This window comes from Buteo buteo, chromosome 27 (assembly GCF_964188355.1).
Source record: "Buteo buteo chromosome 27, bButBut1.hap1.1, whole genome shotgun sequence".
Classification (NCBI taxonomy): Eukaryota; Metazoa; Chordata; class Aves; order Accipitriformes; family Accipitridae; genus Buteo; species Buteo buteo.
In genome coordinates this window covers 9,476,732-9,495,112 of record NC_134197.1, presented here as the reverse complement: position 1 = coordinate 9,495,112, position 18,381 = coordinate 9,476,732, and the positions used below count along the sequence as shown (strand labels likewise).

At 36.8% G+C, this 18,381-nt stretch overlaps 2 protein-coding genes across 5 annotated transcripts in view; one reads left to right on the top strand and one right to left on the bottom strand.

The window, feature by feature from the left end:
• The window catches only part of IQCK (IQ motif containing K), a 55,384-nt gene that overhangs the window by 33,566 nt on the left and 3,437 nt on the right, over window positions 1–18,381 (top strand). The gene's annotated exons all lie outside the window — the stretch shown is intronic.
• The window catches only part of GPRC5B (G protein-coupled receptor class C group 5 member B), a 16,974-nt gene continuing 10,804 nt past the window's right edge, over window positions 12,212–18,381 (bottom strand). For 3 of the 4 annotated variants that reach the window (XM_075058402.1, XM_075058403.1, XM_075058404.1), the window contains exons 3-4: window positions 17,242–17,354; window positions 12,212–15,837 (exon numbers count right to left, since the gene is read on the bottom strand). In XM_075058402.1, coding sequence (XP_074914503.1) covers window positions 15,793–15,837; window positions 17,242–17,354 — 158 coding nt within the window. In that variant the 3' untranslated portion in view covers window positions 12,212–15,792. The remainder of the gene's footprint in view (window positions 15,838–17,241; window positions 17,355–18,381) is intronic. The other variant, XM_075058405.1, reaches the window with a different exon arrangement.

Here is an 18,381-nt window from a genome sequence, read left to right as displayed (position 1 = left end):
TACAAGTGCATTTTCAGAGGACAAGATTTCATCTTTTCACCATTTTCAAAATGCTGCAACTAAGAAAAGTAGGGACTAAGGGTGGAGTGGACTGTGTCATTTGGTAGTTGAATTGATCCAAAAAACTCCTGTCTCTGAAGAAATTTAATCTTTCTATAAACTATATTTATGTTGTTTTTCTGAGTAATGTAGTGATAAGATTTCCTTTGCCGCCTTTGCCAATTGTTTCAAAAGGAAAAACAAATTTCCTTTTAATCACTCTCATGGAGCTTTCCTGTCATCAAATCAATTATTTTAGGACTCTAGGACACACAGATGTTTCACCACTTCAAAGAAAGCTGTAAAATTGCCCCTTTTCAATTTTTTTCTTAAACCAGTGCAAGTTCATATTGCTATATGACATTAGCTTTCAATATTATCACATTGTTTCTGTAATTCCTTAACTGAGCTCTGCTAAGTTAATTTAAGAGTATCCATACATAAAATAGCCTTGGGGCCCAGACAGATGGCTATTTGGAAACAGCTGTACTAGTTCGAGAAGTTACCGTCCAGGGGTTTTCATTATCAATCTCAGCTGTGACGCTATAATTAATTTTGTTAGTGCTCCAGCTGCTCTTATTTCTGCTATTATTATTCTGCTGTTTATTAATGTCATTAAACCCTAATTCATTGTAAAGTTAGCACGGTTAGTTTAAACTGCTTTTACCAGTGATTTGATCTAACCCAGCTGACTTTCCGCTGAAGTGGATAGTGAGCACTCATACAATAATGAATAGCATAATGCAACTACTTCTTAATTAATTAATTCAGTTAATTCAATTAATCCCCTTTAATTAAACCACTGAGCTCTTCACATCAAGCAGGACAAAGCATTTATTGTTACTAGAAACTCAGATGTCACAAATAAAGCATTAAGCTTCATGATCAAAAGAAAAAGAAGAAAAACATTTTTTAAGCAATAATTTATTACAAAGTTAACTACATTAAGAATAACAATGAAGTATCTCTTAAATTTTTATATAACTCTAACCCTGTTTATTAGATGCTGTAAACAGTGTTGAATCTAACTGTAGGGGATGAATGGTGAGCTGCCAAATAGCTTTTAGAAAATGCTGACTCGAGCAGTAATGCGATTCTATTGACACTACTAGAAAGATCAGCATACCTTCCATGAAAATATCAGCCAAAGACTCGGTTAATGTGAGCTAACAGTCAGATTCTGTTTTGTTGTGTCTTTCAGGACAATGCTATGCACACCTTATTTCATGGGTATGTTTTAGGCAAAGATGTATAATTTTATGAAGCATGTTTGTATAATCTTGACCAATGTGATATTTAAAAAGGATATTAAAAGGAAGTTAGAAATGTAAACTGATTGTAATTAAAAAATCCAAAGGTATGCCTAATTTATTTTTCTGGTTTCAGAAAGTGTGTTAAAACATTATTGAAACATATAGTGAAGTTTTAGTTTTCATTAGAACTCAACAAGAACAAAACACTTTGGGTGTGTTCGGGTGGGGGGGGTGTTCAAGTAGGGACCAAGAGTGTGATTTTATGGGGCAGCTAAGGTGATCCAACAACTTCCCCATTAAAAAGGCAGTCCTGTCCTTCCTGGACCAAGGTTTCTGCCATTCTTTCCTTTCCTCAGCTCTAGCAATCATGGCTTCACGGTGAGTTGGTTCAGCTGGTGGATCTGACAAAGAACTGCTCTTCAGTTCTGTTCTGCTGACCCTGGGGTTAGTTTTCTGCTGGACCAGCCTGATAAACTGACTTGCCTGGTAATGACCCAGTCCTTACAACCAATATAAGGGAAATGGTGCAACAGTAACAGAGGGAAGGAAAACTGCCCATTTGTGATGGCCGCTCACTTTTAGATCAGCTAATCTGTCCTCTGCCTGCTGTGTCATGTGAAACCATACCCTACATGGTATGTCTGCTTGGTTTGGTAGGCCAGGGTATAATGTAGCCTGATATAAACCACTGATTCTCCCCCCACTTCACAGCATGTTTAAAGCGTCTCTTCTCTTAATTTGTTTGTAATTCTTTATTCTTCTTTCACTGTCTTTTATACTGTTTATTACCAGTCTTGAAAAGGGATAAAAAATGTGAAAACTTTGCATGAAAATTACTTTATAAATTAATAGCATCTTGCAGGACTGTTGACCTCTTTAATGCATATGCCTGGTAAATTTATTTTTGAGTGCAAAGAAAAAGGTGTGCTTCTTTCAGCCTTTACCTAAGATCATAAAGCTACAGTATTCTTAGCTGACATTTTGTTTGCTGTACTGCTCTACTGCTGTAACATTACATTCCACAAAATGATCTATATTTCAGGTGTGATAGTCCTTACTCTTAACAGTTTCTACTTTCAGACTGAAAATGTAGAGAGAAGCATAGCACTCAAGACTCAGTTTAGTGGCTCACAGCTTTAGACTTGTAGAGAGAAAGAGAATTGTCCCCAATATAGCACAGCTGATGGGATAAATTTGTTCCAGAATATTTTACACAATTTTTTAAAAATACTACCTTCTACAGAAGAACCAACCTCCAGAGGATGTGAGTGAATGGCAGATGAGCTGGGGCTTTTTTTTTTTTTGAAGATGATGTCCTTTCTGATTTTATTATTCCAATTTGCTGAAATTACATTAATGTAAATGTATTTAAATAGGTAGCTTAATAATCTGCATGTTATTTAGGATCATGTTCAGCAGGATGTGACATTGTGACACACACATAGCAAGACCTGCTTTTGATTTCATGAGGCTGATGATCTACCATGAGATTGTCTGTTTAGGAGAACTTCTTTTCCCAGTGTGCATTTATCTAGGGCTGTCCGTATCAATTTCGTCAATATCTGCAGCCTAAAACATCCATTTGAAACTGGACATAATTTGCTTCATTTTCTTGTTTCCTAGCTGGTTTCTCACATAGCTCCAGTCATATTTTTGCTTTAATGTTTCCGAGAAGAAATTGGCCTTCACTTTTTGGTTAACGACCTGGTTAATTTGATTTGTGCCTCCATGCAGTGGACAAACCTTATCTAGTTGTGTGCGTTGCTGTGCAGATGCAGTATTGATGAGACATCACTGGAAATGAAAAAGTACCTGTCCTACAATGAAAGGAATTTGAAAATATTTAAACTTTTTAATGAAAATACCTAAATCTTCATTCATCACTTACAAAACACGTTACTGACAGTGTCTGTTACAGTGGTTGTTTCTCTGCTGATGTGCTGTTGGAAAGACAAATGGTTCTGTATACACTCTGTAGTACTTTCAGCTATTTTATTTCCTAAGGGCTTTCTTTTCTTCTTCTTACCTGTGTAAAATTTGTAAAATTTTATTTTTAAAAAGCATTGTTCTTAGGGAGAATAGTAAAAGAAATAGATATTCCTGGGTTTATGGCAAAAACAAATGTGACCCTGTTAGCTACCAGTTCTTACAGATCAACCATAGCCTGGGCTGTGCAAGGTACTTCTGTAACAGTGAATGTACACAGTTTGTGGAAAATCTAGTTAAACCAAACTGAGACAGAAATTAATCTTCACAGCAGGTGGGGGTGTGTGGGGTGATTTCCAGATACAGGAGGGAATATTCCTTTACATTCCAGTCGATTTTCAAGCTGTATTTATCCTTTGGCAGTAGGTTGTTACTCGCCTATACTGAGAGATTTTAAAAATACTTCTTCCGTAGAAAGAATCTTTTCCCTTGGGAAGATGCAACCAGCAACATGCTGAAGAACTCATAATGTAGGTGTTCTGTCACTGAAGAATCCTTGAAATTATGAATGAGATTGCAGATAAAGGGGAGAACAGGCTGCATATTTTAGTAGCGCTAGAGCAGGAACAGATGCATACTGCCGAGAAGCAAGGAAATGCAGTCAGTTGCTCTTTATACAGCTGTGATATGGCTCCACCTGAATTACGAGGAAGGATTCAAAAACTAAATATGCTTACCAAGTTAAGTTGAACTGGGGAAGTCTAGTCTGCATACTTTTGAAGGATGGCTGAGTGTAGTAGTATCAAAGTAAATAATCATATCACATCAAAGCAGAATGAATTGAGGAAGGGAAAAATGTTAAATTCAGTACCAAAAAAAAAACCCAACCAACCCAGCTACACTGTGAAACTTCTTGGAATTCAGTCCATAAACACATAAACATATGAGTATAGTCATGTGCTCTAATGGATCCTTATTAATGGGGCCACAAATGAAGTTACAATCGCATGCATGTTTGCAGGACTGAGTAGTTTCCCAAGGAAAATATTGAAAAGGGGATATATATAAATGCGACATCTTACACAAGGCTTAAAAAAATAATTAAAATGTACTGTAGGTAATAATGCTGGATTAGGAAAAGACATAGTGCGAATAGCTAATGGATTTCTTAAGAGACTGCACCTCTGGTTTATTTAGGAAAATTCAGCTCAGTAAATTGTAAGGAATTGATCAGTTTTATGTGAGAGTTTCTTTCTTTTTCTTTTTTTTTTTTCTCCCCACTTTCACCAAAGGTGGTTGAAATGTAGTCATGTTTTAGGAAGATTTTAAACAAAAAATAATTTGTTTCTAATTTCATCTGCCCTCCTTTTACTGTAGCTGTAATTCTTTAATTAATCTCATTATGGAGCTCTTGTAAGTGGTGACCTTTCCATATTCCATGGTTTTACACTTTTAATATATCTGTTTATTATATATATATATATACACACACACACATATATGTTATCTGAAATGTTGCAGGTATTTCCTCAAATTATTTCATTTCAAACTGAGCCATATAAACAGGTTTGAAGTGGAAGGCTATTTGCTGTCAGTAGGACACTGCAATTAAAAGAATTTAACTCTGCTGTTTTTAAAACATTACCGTATTTACAGGTATTTGGTTGTTTCTTTCAGAAAACAAGAGTGCTGCAGTCAAAATAGTTTAAAATGGGTTCATATATGTGATTGCTTTTGATTTAAAAGCACATGTATAAGGTTTCAGTTACACAAAAGACTTTGAAATTTCTTTAAAAAAAAAAAAAAAAGAAAAACCAAGAACAAAGCAGTGCCGATAGCTGAGTATGTGGTGGTTTTCATCAAGCCTAATTCAAGATGCTTGAGATGTTTCTGAAAGTTTAATCTTGGCACTAACAGCTGAGAATGTAGCGATAAAAGTCATAAGACTCATGATGCAGATTCCGCTTTATTGGTCCACACCCCAGACTCAGACGTCTTTGAAAAGTTATAAAGATTACAGTAACATTTAATTTCTGAAACTATGTTGGGAATGTTTGGGAAAAAAAAAGGAAAGATGATCATACAGATAAGCTACAAAATATGTGATCTTCTGAACTGTGCTTATACAGGCACAGCAGTGTATCTGCTAGCACAAGTCTGAACTAATCCTCCAGTACCAAAGCTGTATTTTTACCCATCACTCTGCAGTTGTTAATAATGATTTGTAATGGAAGAAAGGACAATTGCAATTTGGTGATTTTTGTGTGATTATATAATTTTTGTTTGTTTTTCTGTTTTAAAGGAGAGGACAAATTCTTCATGGGTTTTGCAATCTTTTTTTTCTTCTTTTTCTTCATTTAACCTTTTTCAAGATAATAGTGAAAAAATGGGAGCATTTCTATTGAAAATACTGTTGGTGTTTTTTGTTAGTCATTTAGATATACAAAACCAAAATTTCAATGTATAACTATGAGATGCGTTAATAGCCTGGAGAAAAGGCTGTCACCAGTTAAAAAAGTAAAACCTCCAAACAGTCTTGCAGCAAAACTAGACTTGAGACTCTCTTGGTTAAAAAGAAAGGGCAGGGGGAAGGCAGGGAAGGAAAGACCACGAACTGTTAGTGGAGTCTTAAAATATGATTCAGAGATTAGCAGAGAAGTGGGTGACAGATTGCAGAACATACAAGCTACTTGCCCCAGACTTCCCTTTAAGCCCAGACTGTAGTATTAGTCACTTGGGTGTCTTTTTCGATGTAACAACTAACTTGTCTTTTTTTTTTTTTACCTCATAATTTGTTTTAGTCTGTGTAAGAGTTTAAATCTGGTGACTTCACAGAACCTATCATATTTTGCAAGGAGGAAACATTTCAGAAATAAGAGGGGCTAGTGGGTGTAAATGTGGTTTTCATGAAGCTGCCCAGCAAATCTGGCATTCTGGTTTTCTGCCCATATTGTCTTCTGCCTGTAAATCCCCAAATGCTTTTTGCTGGGGACCTGCTACTGCAGAATTATTTCTCTCCCTTTCTGGTCAGTTCTTTCTATTTTCACAATTCTGTTTTTCTATCTTGACTATTTACATGGAAAAAAACCCTGCATTAATCAGATGCACTGAAGATAAACTGATTGCCTTCATTCTGGATTTTTCTCTCAGTCCAGTCATCTTCCCTAAACTGTTGTGTTTCTGTGGCTGTCTCTTCATGAAGCTCAGGTCACTGAATGATTTGGAGGACACTTGGATAATCAGTAGCAGTACAGTCTCCAGTATACCTAATTCTGTGTAGTTTGTTCTCTCCTAAACTCAGGTGTTCATGTCAGTTGTTCATCTAGTCTAATGCTTGTATCTTCCAATATTTCTTTTCTCTTTGTACACCTTGAATTATAAAAATGCCATCCAGTTATATCCAAATGAATTCTTAATCTTTCTGTCAAAATACTAGGAAAGCATGGTGCATTGCACAAACAAATTCTGGTAGAGATCTTTAAGCCCTTTTTTCCCATCTCCATTACTGGGTGTTGGTGTTTGGGAGTCTCCTGTACGTCAGCTCTTGCTTCCCTAATCTGATCCTAAGTGAATAAAAAAATGCCCTGAAATTGTTTATTGTCTAACATCTTGGAGGCAAGACTAAGCATTTTACAAACTGTTGCTGCTTTGGAGAATTAGGTTTGTCCTGTCACTTTTACATATCCATTTTGCAGAAGCCTCTTCTGATGAGTGATCCTCTGACAGTTCCATTTCAGATTCGTGAGTAGCAGGAATGTCTATGGGCATAATTTCTGGTTTCTTATTTGTTTGTTTGTTTAATATATCTTTTTTAATGCATCATTTTCCTATCACTAGCGACTGAAGATTTCCTGAAGTGAAAGGTTTCACTAACAATTGCATACACGCTGACTTCCAATAGTAATAGGCTAAAATTATACACACTTTATAAAGAACTGTCTCTTTAAAAGTCAGGTCTTATTTCAGAAAGATTGCTGGTGGCTCCAATTTCATGTTCAGGCTTCTCTGGCATTTCATTGGGAGGCTAGGGTGAAACTCCTTTCTATATATATATTTTACTCTAAGCCCCTGCTAATAAGTTATTCCAATAGATTTTCTTTAATGGATTTTCATCTTATAGTCTGAGTCTGTGGTGTTTTTCATTACTGTTTTCAACTGTTTAAATTACTAAATGTAATTCTCATAGTTCTTATGATTTAAACAGAATAAAGAGTATGGGTGTATAAACCTTTCGTAAGCTACTGTCACAAACCAGTTGTATTATACAGTAGTGTATAAAGTAGGTCATAGTTTGTTCACTGTTAAGCTGAAACCACCAAGTCTCAAACCAGAATGTCAGTCCTGTGCATTAAGATGAGGGAAAATTGTGTCTATTATCCAAAATAGATGGTAAAGATGTTTGAACTTAATGCATATATAAATAGGACAAACGCCAATCCTCAGACGTCTAATAGGAGTTTTGCAGATTTTTGAGTATTCCACTCCCAGGAGCTAACCGAAACAGTAAATCCAAGTACATTCAAAGCCAACGCTTCCTTTAGCCTTCATCTGTGCCTAAACATTGCAACACATACATGATAAACTATGTCAAATGAGCTGCATTTCCAAGACACGTGGCAGACAAACTAACAGATAACTTTATTATAGTGGGAGCAGCAAGTCAAAAAGTTAACAGTTGTGCTAACCTCTTCAGAGCAACCCCCACCTCACTTCCAAGGAAATTAATGACAGTCTCCACTAGTGCTTATTATTGTAGTGATGGTTATAGTGTCCTATGATTTAGAACACGCATGTGACTAAAGCATAGTTTACTCAGGTTCACTCTGTATTAAAAAATAAGAGTAATGAGACTGAAACATAGTGCTAACAAATTCAACTGTCCTAACAGTAGAAACTATATAATCTATATAGATAGAAACCGTAATATTGGAAGTAAGATGTGAGTTTTGGTTTTTTTAACTTAACACTGTCATAGCAGTTAAGGGCCTCAGTTGCTCTCTGTCTCAGGGCTTAAAACAGGAGCTGGTTTTAAAACTGTATGAAACACTGTGATCATGCTGCCAATGATCATGATTGTGTTACTTTTATTTAAATCTTATGTTGCACCTCCTTAAATTAGTGATTATGCATTCTCTGTAGGTAATTTTCACACATTCTGTTACATAAACATCTTGGGAGTTAAGGTGTTTGTCATTTTTATGGGAGCGGAATCCAGCCTCCTGTGAGAATGGTTTTCTTGGCACTGCCCTGAGACTGGCAGCAGGGCACAGTTGCAATTGCCACTGCGTAACTGGCATCCTCGGGCAGTTTGTTCTGCCCAGTTATGTCCATACGCCTTTCCCCAGCATGCAGGATATCTCTGTAAAGAAAAAGACATGGTCTCCATTGCAGTAGATTCACAGTTCTGCAACGGTAGGAATCTGCCAGCGTAGCTGCACACAGTGACTTGGGACATAGAGGGATAAAATGGGAACTATGCTGTTAAAGTTCAACTTTTATTATTTTTTTTAAATGAAACTGAAAATAGAAATGGGTCTTTCTCTTGCTCTGTTGAATGAATGGTAGGGCTCCTAAGACTGAAGTGGTTAAAATTCAGCATGCCATGAATGGCATGGTTGTAAGCTAGTTGCTCATATTGACATTTACACTATTCATTGCTTTTAGATACGTGTTGTTGTCTGAAAGAAACGGGCTGATTATCAGCTAGTATAAGTTGTTCTAAACTTCATGGGAGCTATGCTAATATACAAACTAAACATCTTCCTTAGGCATTTCAAAGTATTTTAAGCAAGTTAGTTCAGTTTGAGGTGTCACAGCCTGAGAAACACATTTTTCCAATGGAAATTTCTAGTGAAAAGACTTAGCCAGGCAGCTTCTTTCCCTATCTTTCCAGCTTATCTGAATCCTGAGGACATCTTACTTTTCTATCTGCATAGGAAGCAAGTATATGTCAAAAACTATTTAAATAACTGCCTGAAATCCAGATTCATGCTGACAACCTGTGCTTCCTGGTTAGTGTGATGTGATTTGAAATTGTTATGCTTAAGTAGCACAGGTTATGATGAGACATGGACGCTCCTGGCTAAAAGCACTGCTAGCAGCTACCTAGAACACCTGCTCATTTTAATGTGAAACAGTGCGTGTGAGCCCTGGTGGTTTTGAACTTGTTGCAATTTTTATGAAATATTTGCAAAGGCCAGCCTCATCACATCAAGGAATATTAGACAGAATTCAACACAATAGTTAGTATTTTGTATATGGGGCATTCATAGTTACATGGGATATTTAATCCACTGATTTTTCTCCTTACCAGCTGTACAAACAAAAGCCCTAAAATCCATGAGTCTTGTGCCAGCAAGACACTGAGCACATATTGCCTTGACCATTGTAGAACATAGGGTGTGTCCTGCCACTGCAGTCATCTTTTGGGTTTCTAAGGTATTGTCTATGTTCCTCATCATCATCCATCACTTTTCCTGTTTTCTGTGAGCTGACGTCTTGCAGGTTGGTAGCACATTGAGCACCTTAAATTAGCACATGGGCCTGTTGCAGCCTAGTATTCTGGGTATGTACCAAGAGGATTTTGTTTGCTGGTTTTCGGTTGCATGCCTTGGAAGGGTAACTAAGCGCTCCTGAAACTGTATGTACAAAAAGAGATTTTAGGGGCATATTTGGCCTTCTTTGCCTCTAGCTAACTTTTATAGAGAAATCTCCCAACAAACTTAATTGATGTGAAAGGTGTACAGTAGAGATGCATCTTCTGAAGCATAGGGAGTAGAAAACCAGATTTTTATCTTTGTAACTTAAAAGGCAGTTTGTAAATATTAAAATATTAACAGAGTATATGACAGCTAAAATCACAGAAGTAGACTGAGGAACCAGACTGTTGTATCAGCAGAAGAAAAACATTAGGTTAATCTGTATTACAGCACTCTGAAAGAATACAGAGCTTTGAAAACAGCTTTCACTAGGGGGGTGGGACATTGTACTTTTATGTAGAGCTTTTGTTCATTTAGAATTGTTTACTCCAGCAAGCAACCCTGTGCTCTTTGTCTGACTGATTTTTCCCATTTGGCAGACCCTTTGCAATCACATGGATAACATTCTTCTTTCCACTGAGACACAGAAAAACTATTCTTTATTGACCTTGCTTGTTGTCCTAAATGACAAAAATATATTTATATACTAGGTGAACTGTATGACTTCATCACTGACTTTAATTGAAAATTCTTCAAAGCAAAAAGCTCAAAGAGCTGCTTTCATTTTTTTTTGAACAATCCAATAACTTCTTACTAGCAAACAACTCTGCCCTCAGCTACACATGCACAACTCCCACAGATGGCACTGAGAACTGTGTACAAGTATCTGAGTGCTGAAGCTGTGTCAAAACAAAAAAAATGCCATGCATAGAAGAAATAGGTCTTTGGGGTTGGGTGGGGGATTTTTATTTTTTACTTATTGAACAACAAAGGATGCGCTGTGGAAGTATGGATGTTTACTTTTTTGTTTCTGTGGATGTTTTGGAAAGTTAAGTATTTAATGTTTTATTTATATGGTTGCAGTGGGAAGCAAATCGGAAGGCTCGGAAAAACATACACAAAAACATTCAACATCTTGATTTTAGTTTTCTCACCAGTATCACAAAACACAGAGCTCATGCACTAAACTTTGTGGTACTGATTTAGAAACACTCTTAGCATTACAATTTTACATGTGAGGTATTGTAAATCAAAGGGAGATTATGTAAGGACCCAGCATGCCAAGACAAAATTCAGTCCTAGTGTAAGTGAGCACAATTCTGTTAAAACAGACGGAATTGTGCACATTTAGCCAAAAATTTTGAGTCTGTGTTTATCTTGTGTTCCTGAATGCTCACTTGCAAGCTTTTCTGATAGGGACAAAACTCTTGATGAAATAAATGGGGTTACACTCACATGTAGGCAAGTGGTAAAACTAAGGGAAAAATCTTCATTTACTATAAACTGGAGTATCTTCACTGACTTCTGCAAAGCTGTGACAATTTACACGAATCCAGGCTCTGTTCATAATGGTCTAATTTTCAGAAACACTCTGCCTCTGCAATTCCAACTGAAGGCAATGAGAGCTAGGGTTGCTCTGTATTTCTGCAGCGGAAAAATTCAAAGGCCCTTTTGTTATCATTAGCACATGTGCTTAGAAAGTGTAAAAAAATTAAGATCACAGCGATAGCATTTTCAGCAATCTTGTGTACGTGTACTTACTTACATAAGGTGCAAGCAGAATAAAAATCAGATTGGGCCCCCTGCTAAGGAGCCCTTGTTATTTTTTTAACTCAGTCTTGTCAAGCAGAGTCTTATTTAGGCCTTTATAATTTCACAATTAGAGAAGATACTTGCAGTTCTACTACTAACTCCATACAAGTCAAACAAAGGTCTACTTGTTTTGAATGAAAGCATGATAAAACACAGATACCCTCTAACTCTTGCTGTGGCTCAACGTAGATTTCTTCCATCACTTACACAGACTTTGTCTTCACTGTTACACCAGTATCCAGCCCGTGTTTTTTTCCTCGTTGGTGATGCTGGCTGTTGCATCAGATCAGGAAAATCAAACCATTTGAAGAAAAAATTATCAACCTGCATTCTTCAACCCCAGCTGTATGATCCTATTCCCTCCTTTTCACAAGCACTAGCAATTGAGCCAGTACAGGAAACTGCTGAGCCAACTGGAAAAAAAGATACCACTTGTACTGTTAAGAGTTTGCCTGCTCAGCTCCTTGACTGGCTCACTGTGGATTTGATAGGTGCCAGAGCTAAGGGTAAATGTGGGAATGTGGCCAAAGGTGAAGGAATGTAGCCCTAGCTTCTAGGAGCTGGTTTCCTTTAGTTTAACTTATATTGCAAAATTGCACCCACGGTATCACCGCAGGACAATGCTGTCTGTAGCACCATTAGTTTACTGTAATGGAAAAATTTTAGGTGGATTTTAACACCAAGTTAACACAAACATTGTAAGTAAATAGTAAAGCCTTTATTCTCGTTAAGAACAGCATTTTGAAAATAAAACATTTGCCCATGCTTTACAACCTCTGTAGTTTTGTATACTTATGTACAGTCATCGTGGTACACATTGATTGTCTTGAAAATCCTTTAAAGATGTACTTAATAAGATACCAGTATGCAACAATCAGCGGAAAAAAGGGTACGTTATAAAACACACATTAATACATTTAATAAATATATATTATCTATCAAAAATGAGCTTTAGCTCTCATCAATTAATAAAAAGCACCTGCTTTGTAATCCTGTAAGTTGGTAGAATAGTCCAATTGTTTTATTATAAAAGCTACAATGCTCCCTTTTGCATGCCCTTTGGTTTGACCTAAGGCATCAAGCTCAAACAAAGCCAACCAAGATGCCTGTGTTTAGACTAAAAACAGAAACACCTAGTTCTATAGTATTTCATGTACCTTGTTTATAGAAACAACTGTATGTATTGAGAGTGTTCTTCTGAAGATGCTACATATTTTCTGGCAAGTGTCAAACACCCTCAACTCATCTGAAAGCAGGATCTGTAAAGTATGGCTTTGAACTTTTTTCCAGCCATTGATCAAAAGCCAGTTATTATAAATCTTGTTTTGGTAATAGTTTTTTCAGATGCTTTACAATTTCATTTTTCTGTATGGAAACACCATGAGCACATAACCATCAAGGGACAACATAGTAGCTTTTATAGCGTAAAAGCTAATTATAATTAACTGAACTGTGAAAGGCTTGTGCTTACTTACTTATTATGTTGTTCACAGATGCTCTACATTCTAGATAACTTTCATAAAAGGCAAAAGTAAACAATTTGTTTACTGTAACAAAAATATAAGTTAACATAAAGGTGCCTTTCTTCAATTACAGTTTTATTTAGGGCATTTTACATCACAGACTAGTAACTTAAAAAAAAAAAGTTGCTTATTACTAATTGTATAAAGTTGGAAAATAAAGACCCTCCTAATCTATTACCACACCTTCACCACCACAAATTAAACCCAATCCTGCTAATTCTTAATTTTGTGAATAGTCCACATGACTAACCCAATGAGACTAGTCATGTGAGTAGCAGTTTGTAGGATCTGGCCATATCTTTGCAAAAGGCCTCAAATTCCAAACAACTTCGTCAGGAGCAGGATTGGGAACTCTATTTATCAATTCAGTCACATCTAGAAAAAGAAAAAAACGTTTCTTAAGATAACTATATCTTGTACAGATTTTGTCCAAGGTCTGTAAAATGTGTATTATAATTCATAAATCTTGGTTGTAGCATGATAAACTTTTAAAAAGAAAGCTGTCCTACCATTTATGCCATGGTCATCTTATATGTTTTTAAAATAGAGTTTTATGAGGGGTTTTTTTTTCAATTGGTTTTTAAAAGCAAAATTCTGCAGGTAAATGATGGTAATAGTTTTTTTACTGTTCCAAATGATGCATCTTCTGGGTAACTATCACTATCTTAAATACTTATTTGATCAAAGCTTTGCTTAAAACAAGCAAAATGTATTTCTAAGTTACTGAATAGCATGCAATATCCACCCCTACCCTACTTGGTTACTAAGGCCATCTAGTTACTTACAAAATAAAATAAGCAATCCCTAAAACAAGCACATGCTTCCTTTGCCTCAAGGAGGGAAGGGCAGGGGGGAGCTAACATACTCCTTTACTCATGCATGACAGAAAAACATTGCTTCTGGAAGAGAAGGGCTTTGAAATAAAACCCCATAAGATGATCATGGCAAGAATGGCAATATATATTTTTTCCATATATATACACATATATATCTGTGTGCAACACTTAGGGACTGGTCTTGCAGCCTCTGTACCTGTATGTAGACCTACTGGTGTCGAAGGGACTACTCGTGGGAGTACAAGTCTGCAGGACTAGGTTCCTAATTCAGTAGAAATGGAGGTACATGAAGAATCAGGAAGACTCTTGAAAAATAAAAAGCTTGTCTTTCTTTTGCAGTATACAGCAAGTAACTTCTCTCTGTGAAGCTACTAAGCTATTCAGTTATTTGTACATTATATTTTTTTTAGTTTGAAAATATATATTTTTATTACAGCATATGCAAAGTTTAATTGTTATACGTTTCCTATGCCCTCAAGTAAAAACAATTAGCTTTTAGTATTATCGAGGAAAGCTAAGATTAACATTGACCAAACAGTGAGGATACAGTGATGTTTTCAATGTCCGATATGTGTTAAATGTTAAATAAAGGAATGATTGCTTAAACGTAATGAAAAACCATGGCACAAACAATGGGCAATGGGAACCTTTTAAATAACCTGGAGAAAACAAAGATAAAAAGCTTTGAGAAAGTCTGCCTTATATCAACTCAAAAAAGTGGAGGGGAGAGGGAGGACTAGGGAAGAAACTACCTTAAAAAAAAACAAAAACAACAACAAACCACCTCCAGCACGGAGATTCTACTAGCTAGGCACTAAAATGCACAACCACATTTAAATGCACAAACAACTGCAGTCAAGGGGACTACTCATATGAACAGGGATTAGAAAGGGAGGTCTTGACCCTAACCGCTGCTGAGTTTCTCCTGAAAGGTGGTCAGTACTTCTCAGCTGCCACCGCTTTCCTGCTTGACAAGACCAGCCCAACAGAACAGGCTGGCTCTGGCATTACAGTGGGTTGCCTTTAATCCACCATCACAACAAACTCCTCCTGGCAAACTCGAGTCACGTTCTCTCCCCAGCTAAGTCTTTGCAAAAGTATATCCCTCCAAAGTTTCACGTAATGGCTTTGTCTGTAGTAGACGTGAGAGCGCGCGGCTCTTTGCTCGCACCTGGGGTTGAGGCTGGAACAATGGGGAATTGATCCCACACGGCCGAGGAGAGCCGCCTGTGCTGGACCTACACTTGTTCTCTCTGCCTCGAGAAGCTCTAGAACTCGCATGAAACATGCATAGACCTTTCATCCCTCCAGAACTGCATCTCCTACACCAGCTCTTTAAAGAGAAGAGTATCAGCCTACAGTGTAATGGTAATTTAGTTGCCACAGAGTGACAATGCTTGACTACACATGATGCTATGTGACTGTATAGTACAGCTAGATAATGAAGCAAACAAGGTACTTCTCATGACAGTTGAAATGAAGGGAAAAGGAGCAAAATGGAAAGAAATCCTGCATGTTTTCACACTGTAGTGGCAATCTCTTGTGGCAACATTGATTAAGTTTAGGTGAGAGGAGGGTATTTTGCAAGCAACTGGCAACCAACAAAAACAGGCTTGCCTCACACACTAGTTACAGACAAGAGAGTATCTTACATTTCAGAATACAATATCCCCCTCTTCCAATTTAAGGTGTGCCTACTTCTATTTTAAATTAGGTTCAGTCTCAATTTTACAATTTTGCTTTTGCAGTTATCTTATCAGTTCAGTGGTGTTCACATTTAGACAAAATCCTCTGTAGGATTTCAAAAGCTCCTGGATGTTTTGTTGCTTTGTTCTGGTACTGTTATGGATTCCTCCCTCAAAGACACACTGCCAGGGAACAACATCTGCAACAAGGGTTCTTATTCTCTACAGCCTACAGCCTTTCACCAGAGGTGTCGTCCAGTGTAACTTGGCGGAGCAGTTGGTATCTGGAAATAAGGATAATAAACCCATAACTGAGAGATCTAGTCTGTTCAAAAATCAGTGTTATCATGCTACACGTACATGACAGCTTTCCAGACAGTAGTTCCAGAGAAAAGTGATACAAAGAAACTCATCTTCCACCCATACAGTACATTGACCTCTCTGTAAAAACCATGACTATATATACACATTAACCTCTCATTTTACTACCTGATGTTCTCCATTAAGCTTTGTATCCACCTCAAAACAAACACACACCCCCCCCCCCCCCAAACAAATTCTCCAGCTTCTCATCCTTGAACTGCCTTTTCCCTAAGCTGCATATTCTGGTATCAGAAAACATAGGCGTAGATGAATCCAAGCATCAGAAGGATGCTATTCATTACTGACTGCAAAGCACAAGCCTTTTCATTTTATTCAAGTTGGTCTGTTTCCCCCTGTCTTACCAACACAGGTCCCTCTTGTTCACTAAAATCAACCAAAACTTTACTTATTTAAAAACAAAAAGACACCTGCAATCAGTTCACATTACTTGGTTTTAAATGTAGAGGTTGAGTTATGGAATCAGCTCATGATTCAAAATAAAGAAAACCCAACTCACATGAGGATAAACTGGCTCATGGGTAGATTTTTAAGAAGCATGTAGGTATGCATGAAAAATATGGGGATGAAAATTCTTCTTTTTCAACAGTATGCCTGCTATATGGTATGTCTTCAAGTACAAATTACACATCAAGAGAAAAACATTTAGAAAGTTTGTTTGGCATCAGATCACTAAGCCATTCTTACAACAACCAGGCTGCAGAAAAACAGGTCTATCAAAGAATGGCATGCCAAACTATTGTCTAAGAAAGAAAAAATCAATGCTATTAACATTAAAATATTCTATATTCCTCTTTTATGAATCCCTTTCCCAGAGACGTACGCATCTGTAACTTACTTACAAAGAATTACATATATTTTACAAGAAAATGGAAAATATGTGAGAGACCACCACTATCTGCAACAATGATTCTTACTTAATGTACTGGCCCATAAACATTTGTGTGACTCACAGCATCTTGAAAAAAAATCAAGTCAGAAATTGTCTCACTTAATAGTCATGTTAAATACCTTAACACAAATTTAATTTGAAAGGGCCATCGAATATGTAGTCTCACTAAAGAACTCTGTTCACTCAAGCTACACTGCAAAATGTGAACGGCCAAGTAAAGAAATGCAAAATACTTTGTAATTACATCTTTTCTAGAGGGAAGGGAAGCATTACATGCATACTTTGCTGCCCGAATTTTCATTTATAGCTTTCCCCCCTGCAGTGAATAAGCTAAAAGCAGGTTTTTCAATTAGTCGTGGTTGTATATATCACTGCATATCAAAGATTTCTTAAATCATCACATTTTGATACTTACAGTCCCACCATTTAGCACAACTGCCATCTCAGTTGGCTGATAAACATTGCTTCTAAAAGGAGCACTAGGTCGGCTTCCCAAACTGCCGTTTCGAAATCCTGCCGTTCTTAGCGCTGTGTTTAGAAAAGAGAGATTGTTCTTAGGAACACAATTAATGCTGTGCATCTCCTTTGAAATCATAAAAGTATCTTGCTTCCAGTTTAGTTATTGGGAACTTTGCCATTGATTTTAACTTTCATGCTGCCATACCAGTTTTCACATTGCTTTTGAACAGTAGTTTTTCTTACATTGTTGGGGATGGATCTCAGAAGAATCAGTTTTACATAAAATTAACTGTTTGCTGTGGAATGGGAAAAAAATTATTGCAACCAAATTTTTGAAGTTTGCTTAGTCTCATTTCAATAGGAGCTAAATGTCTTCAATCACCGAACCTTTCATGTATCTTGCCCAATATATTTTGCAAAGTGCTTACTGTATTGGTCTGGATACTGTGGGGTTAAGTAAAATGATATTACATTTTGCTTTCTATCAAATTCAGAGGACAGGGATCCAAAACATTGCTCGAGCCAGTAAGCATGCTCACAACCCCCCTGAGCATTACTTCAGCATGACTAGCATATAAGGATTTTCCAGATGTTTCAGATTATATTTACTCTGAGAAACTAGAAATATGAAGTAAATACTGCTTTCAAATAGCTTAAACATGGCAAATGACTGAAGCAAAAGAGAAGATACTGATTGTCCGTCTGAATGTTTATACCAGAAATACATCAGTCTCTCCATTAATTTTAGCACAAGTTTGGATTCAAGATGCATATTCTGAATGAGAGAGATGCATAGTTAGGGATATGCTTCTTTCTCTCTAAAGCAGTTCAGGGACTGGCACATACAAACTCTCTTTTTACTTTGGGGGTAAATAACGGCTTCACTGAATTCAGATGTGGCCAGGGAACAGAGCTTATTTATCCATGCGACTTCTGTGGTTACAATGGGCAATACTCATCTGTGAGCTGGTAAATAGAAACATGCCTAGTTCAGGCACCTGGGGCAAGAATTTCCTTTAGATTTAATTCAAATTACAATTCTATACTCTGTCTGAAATCATGAATGAGATGAAGTTTACAAGAATTTCAGCATAGA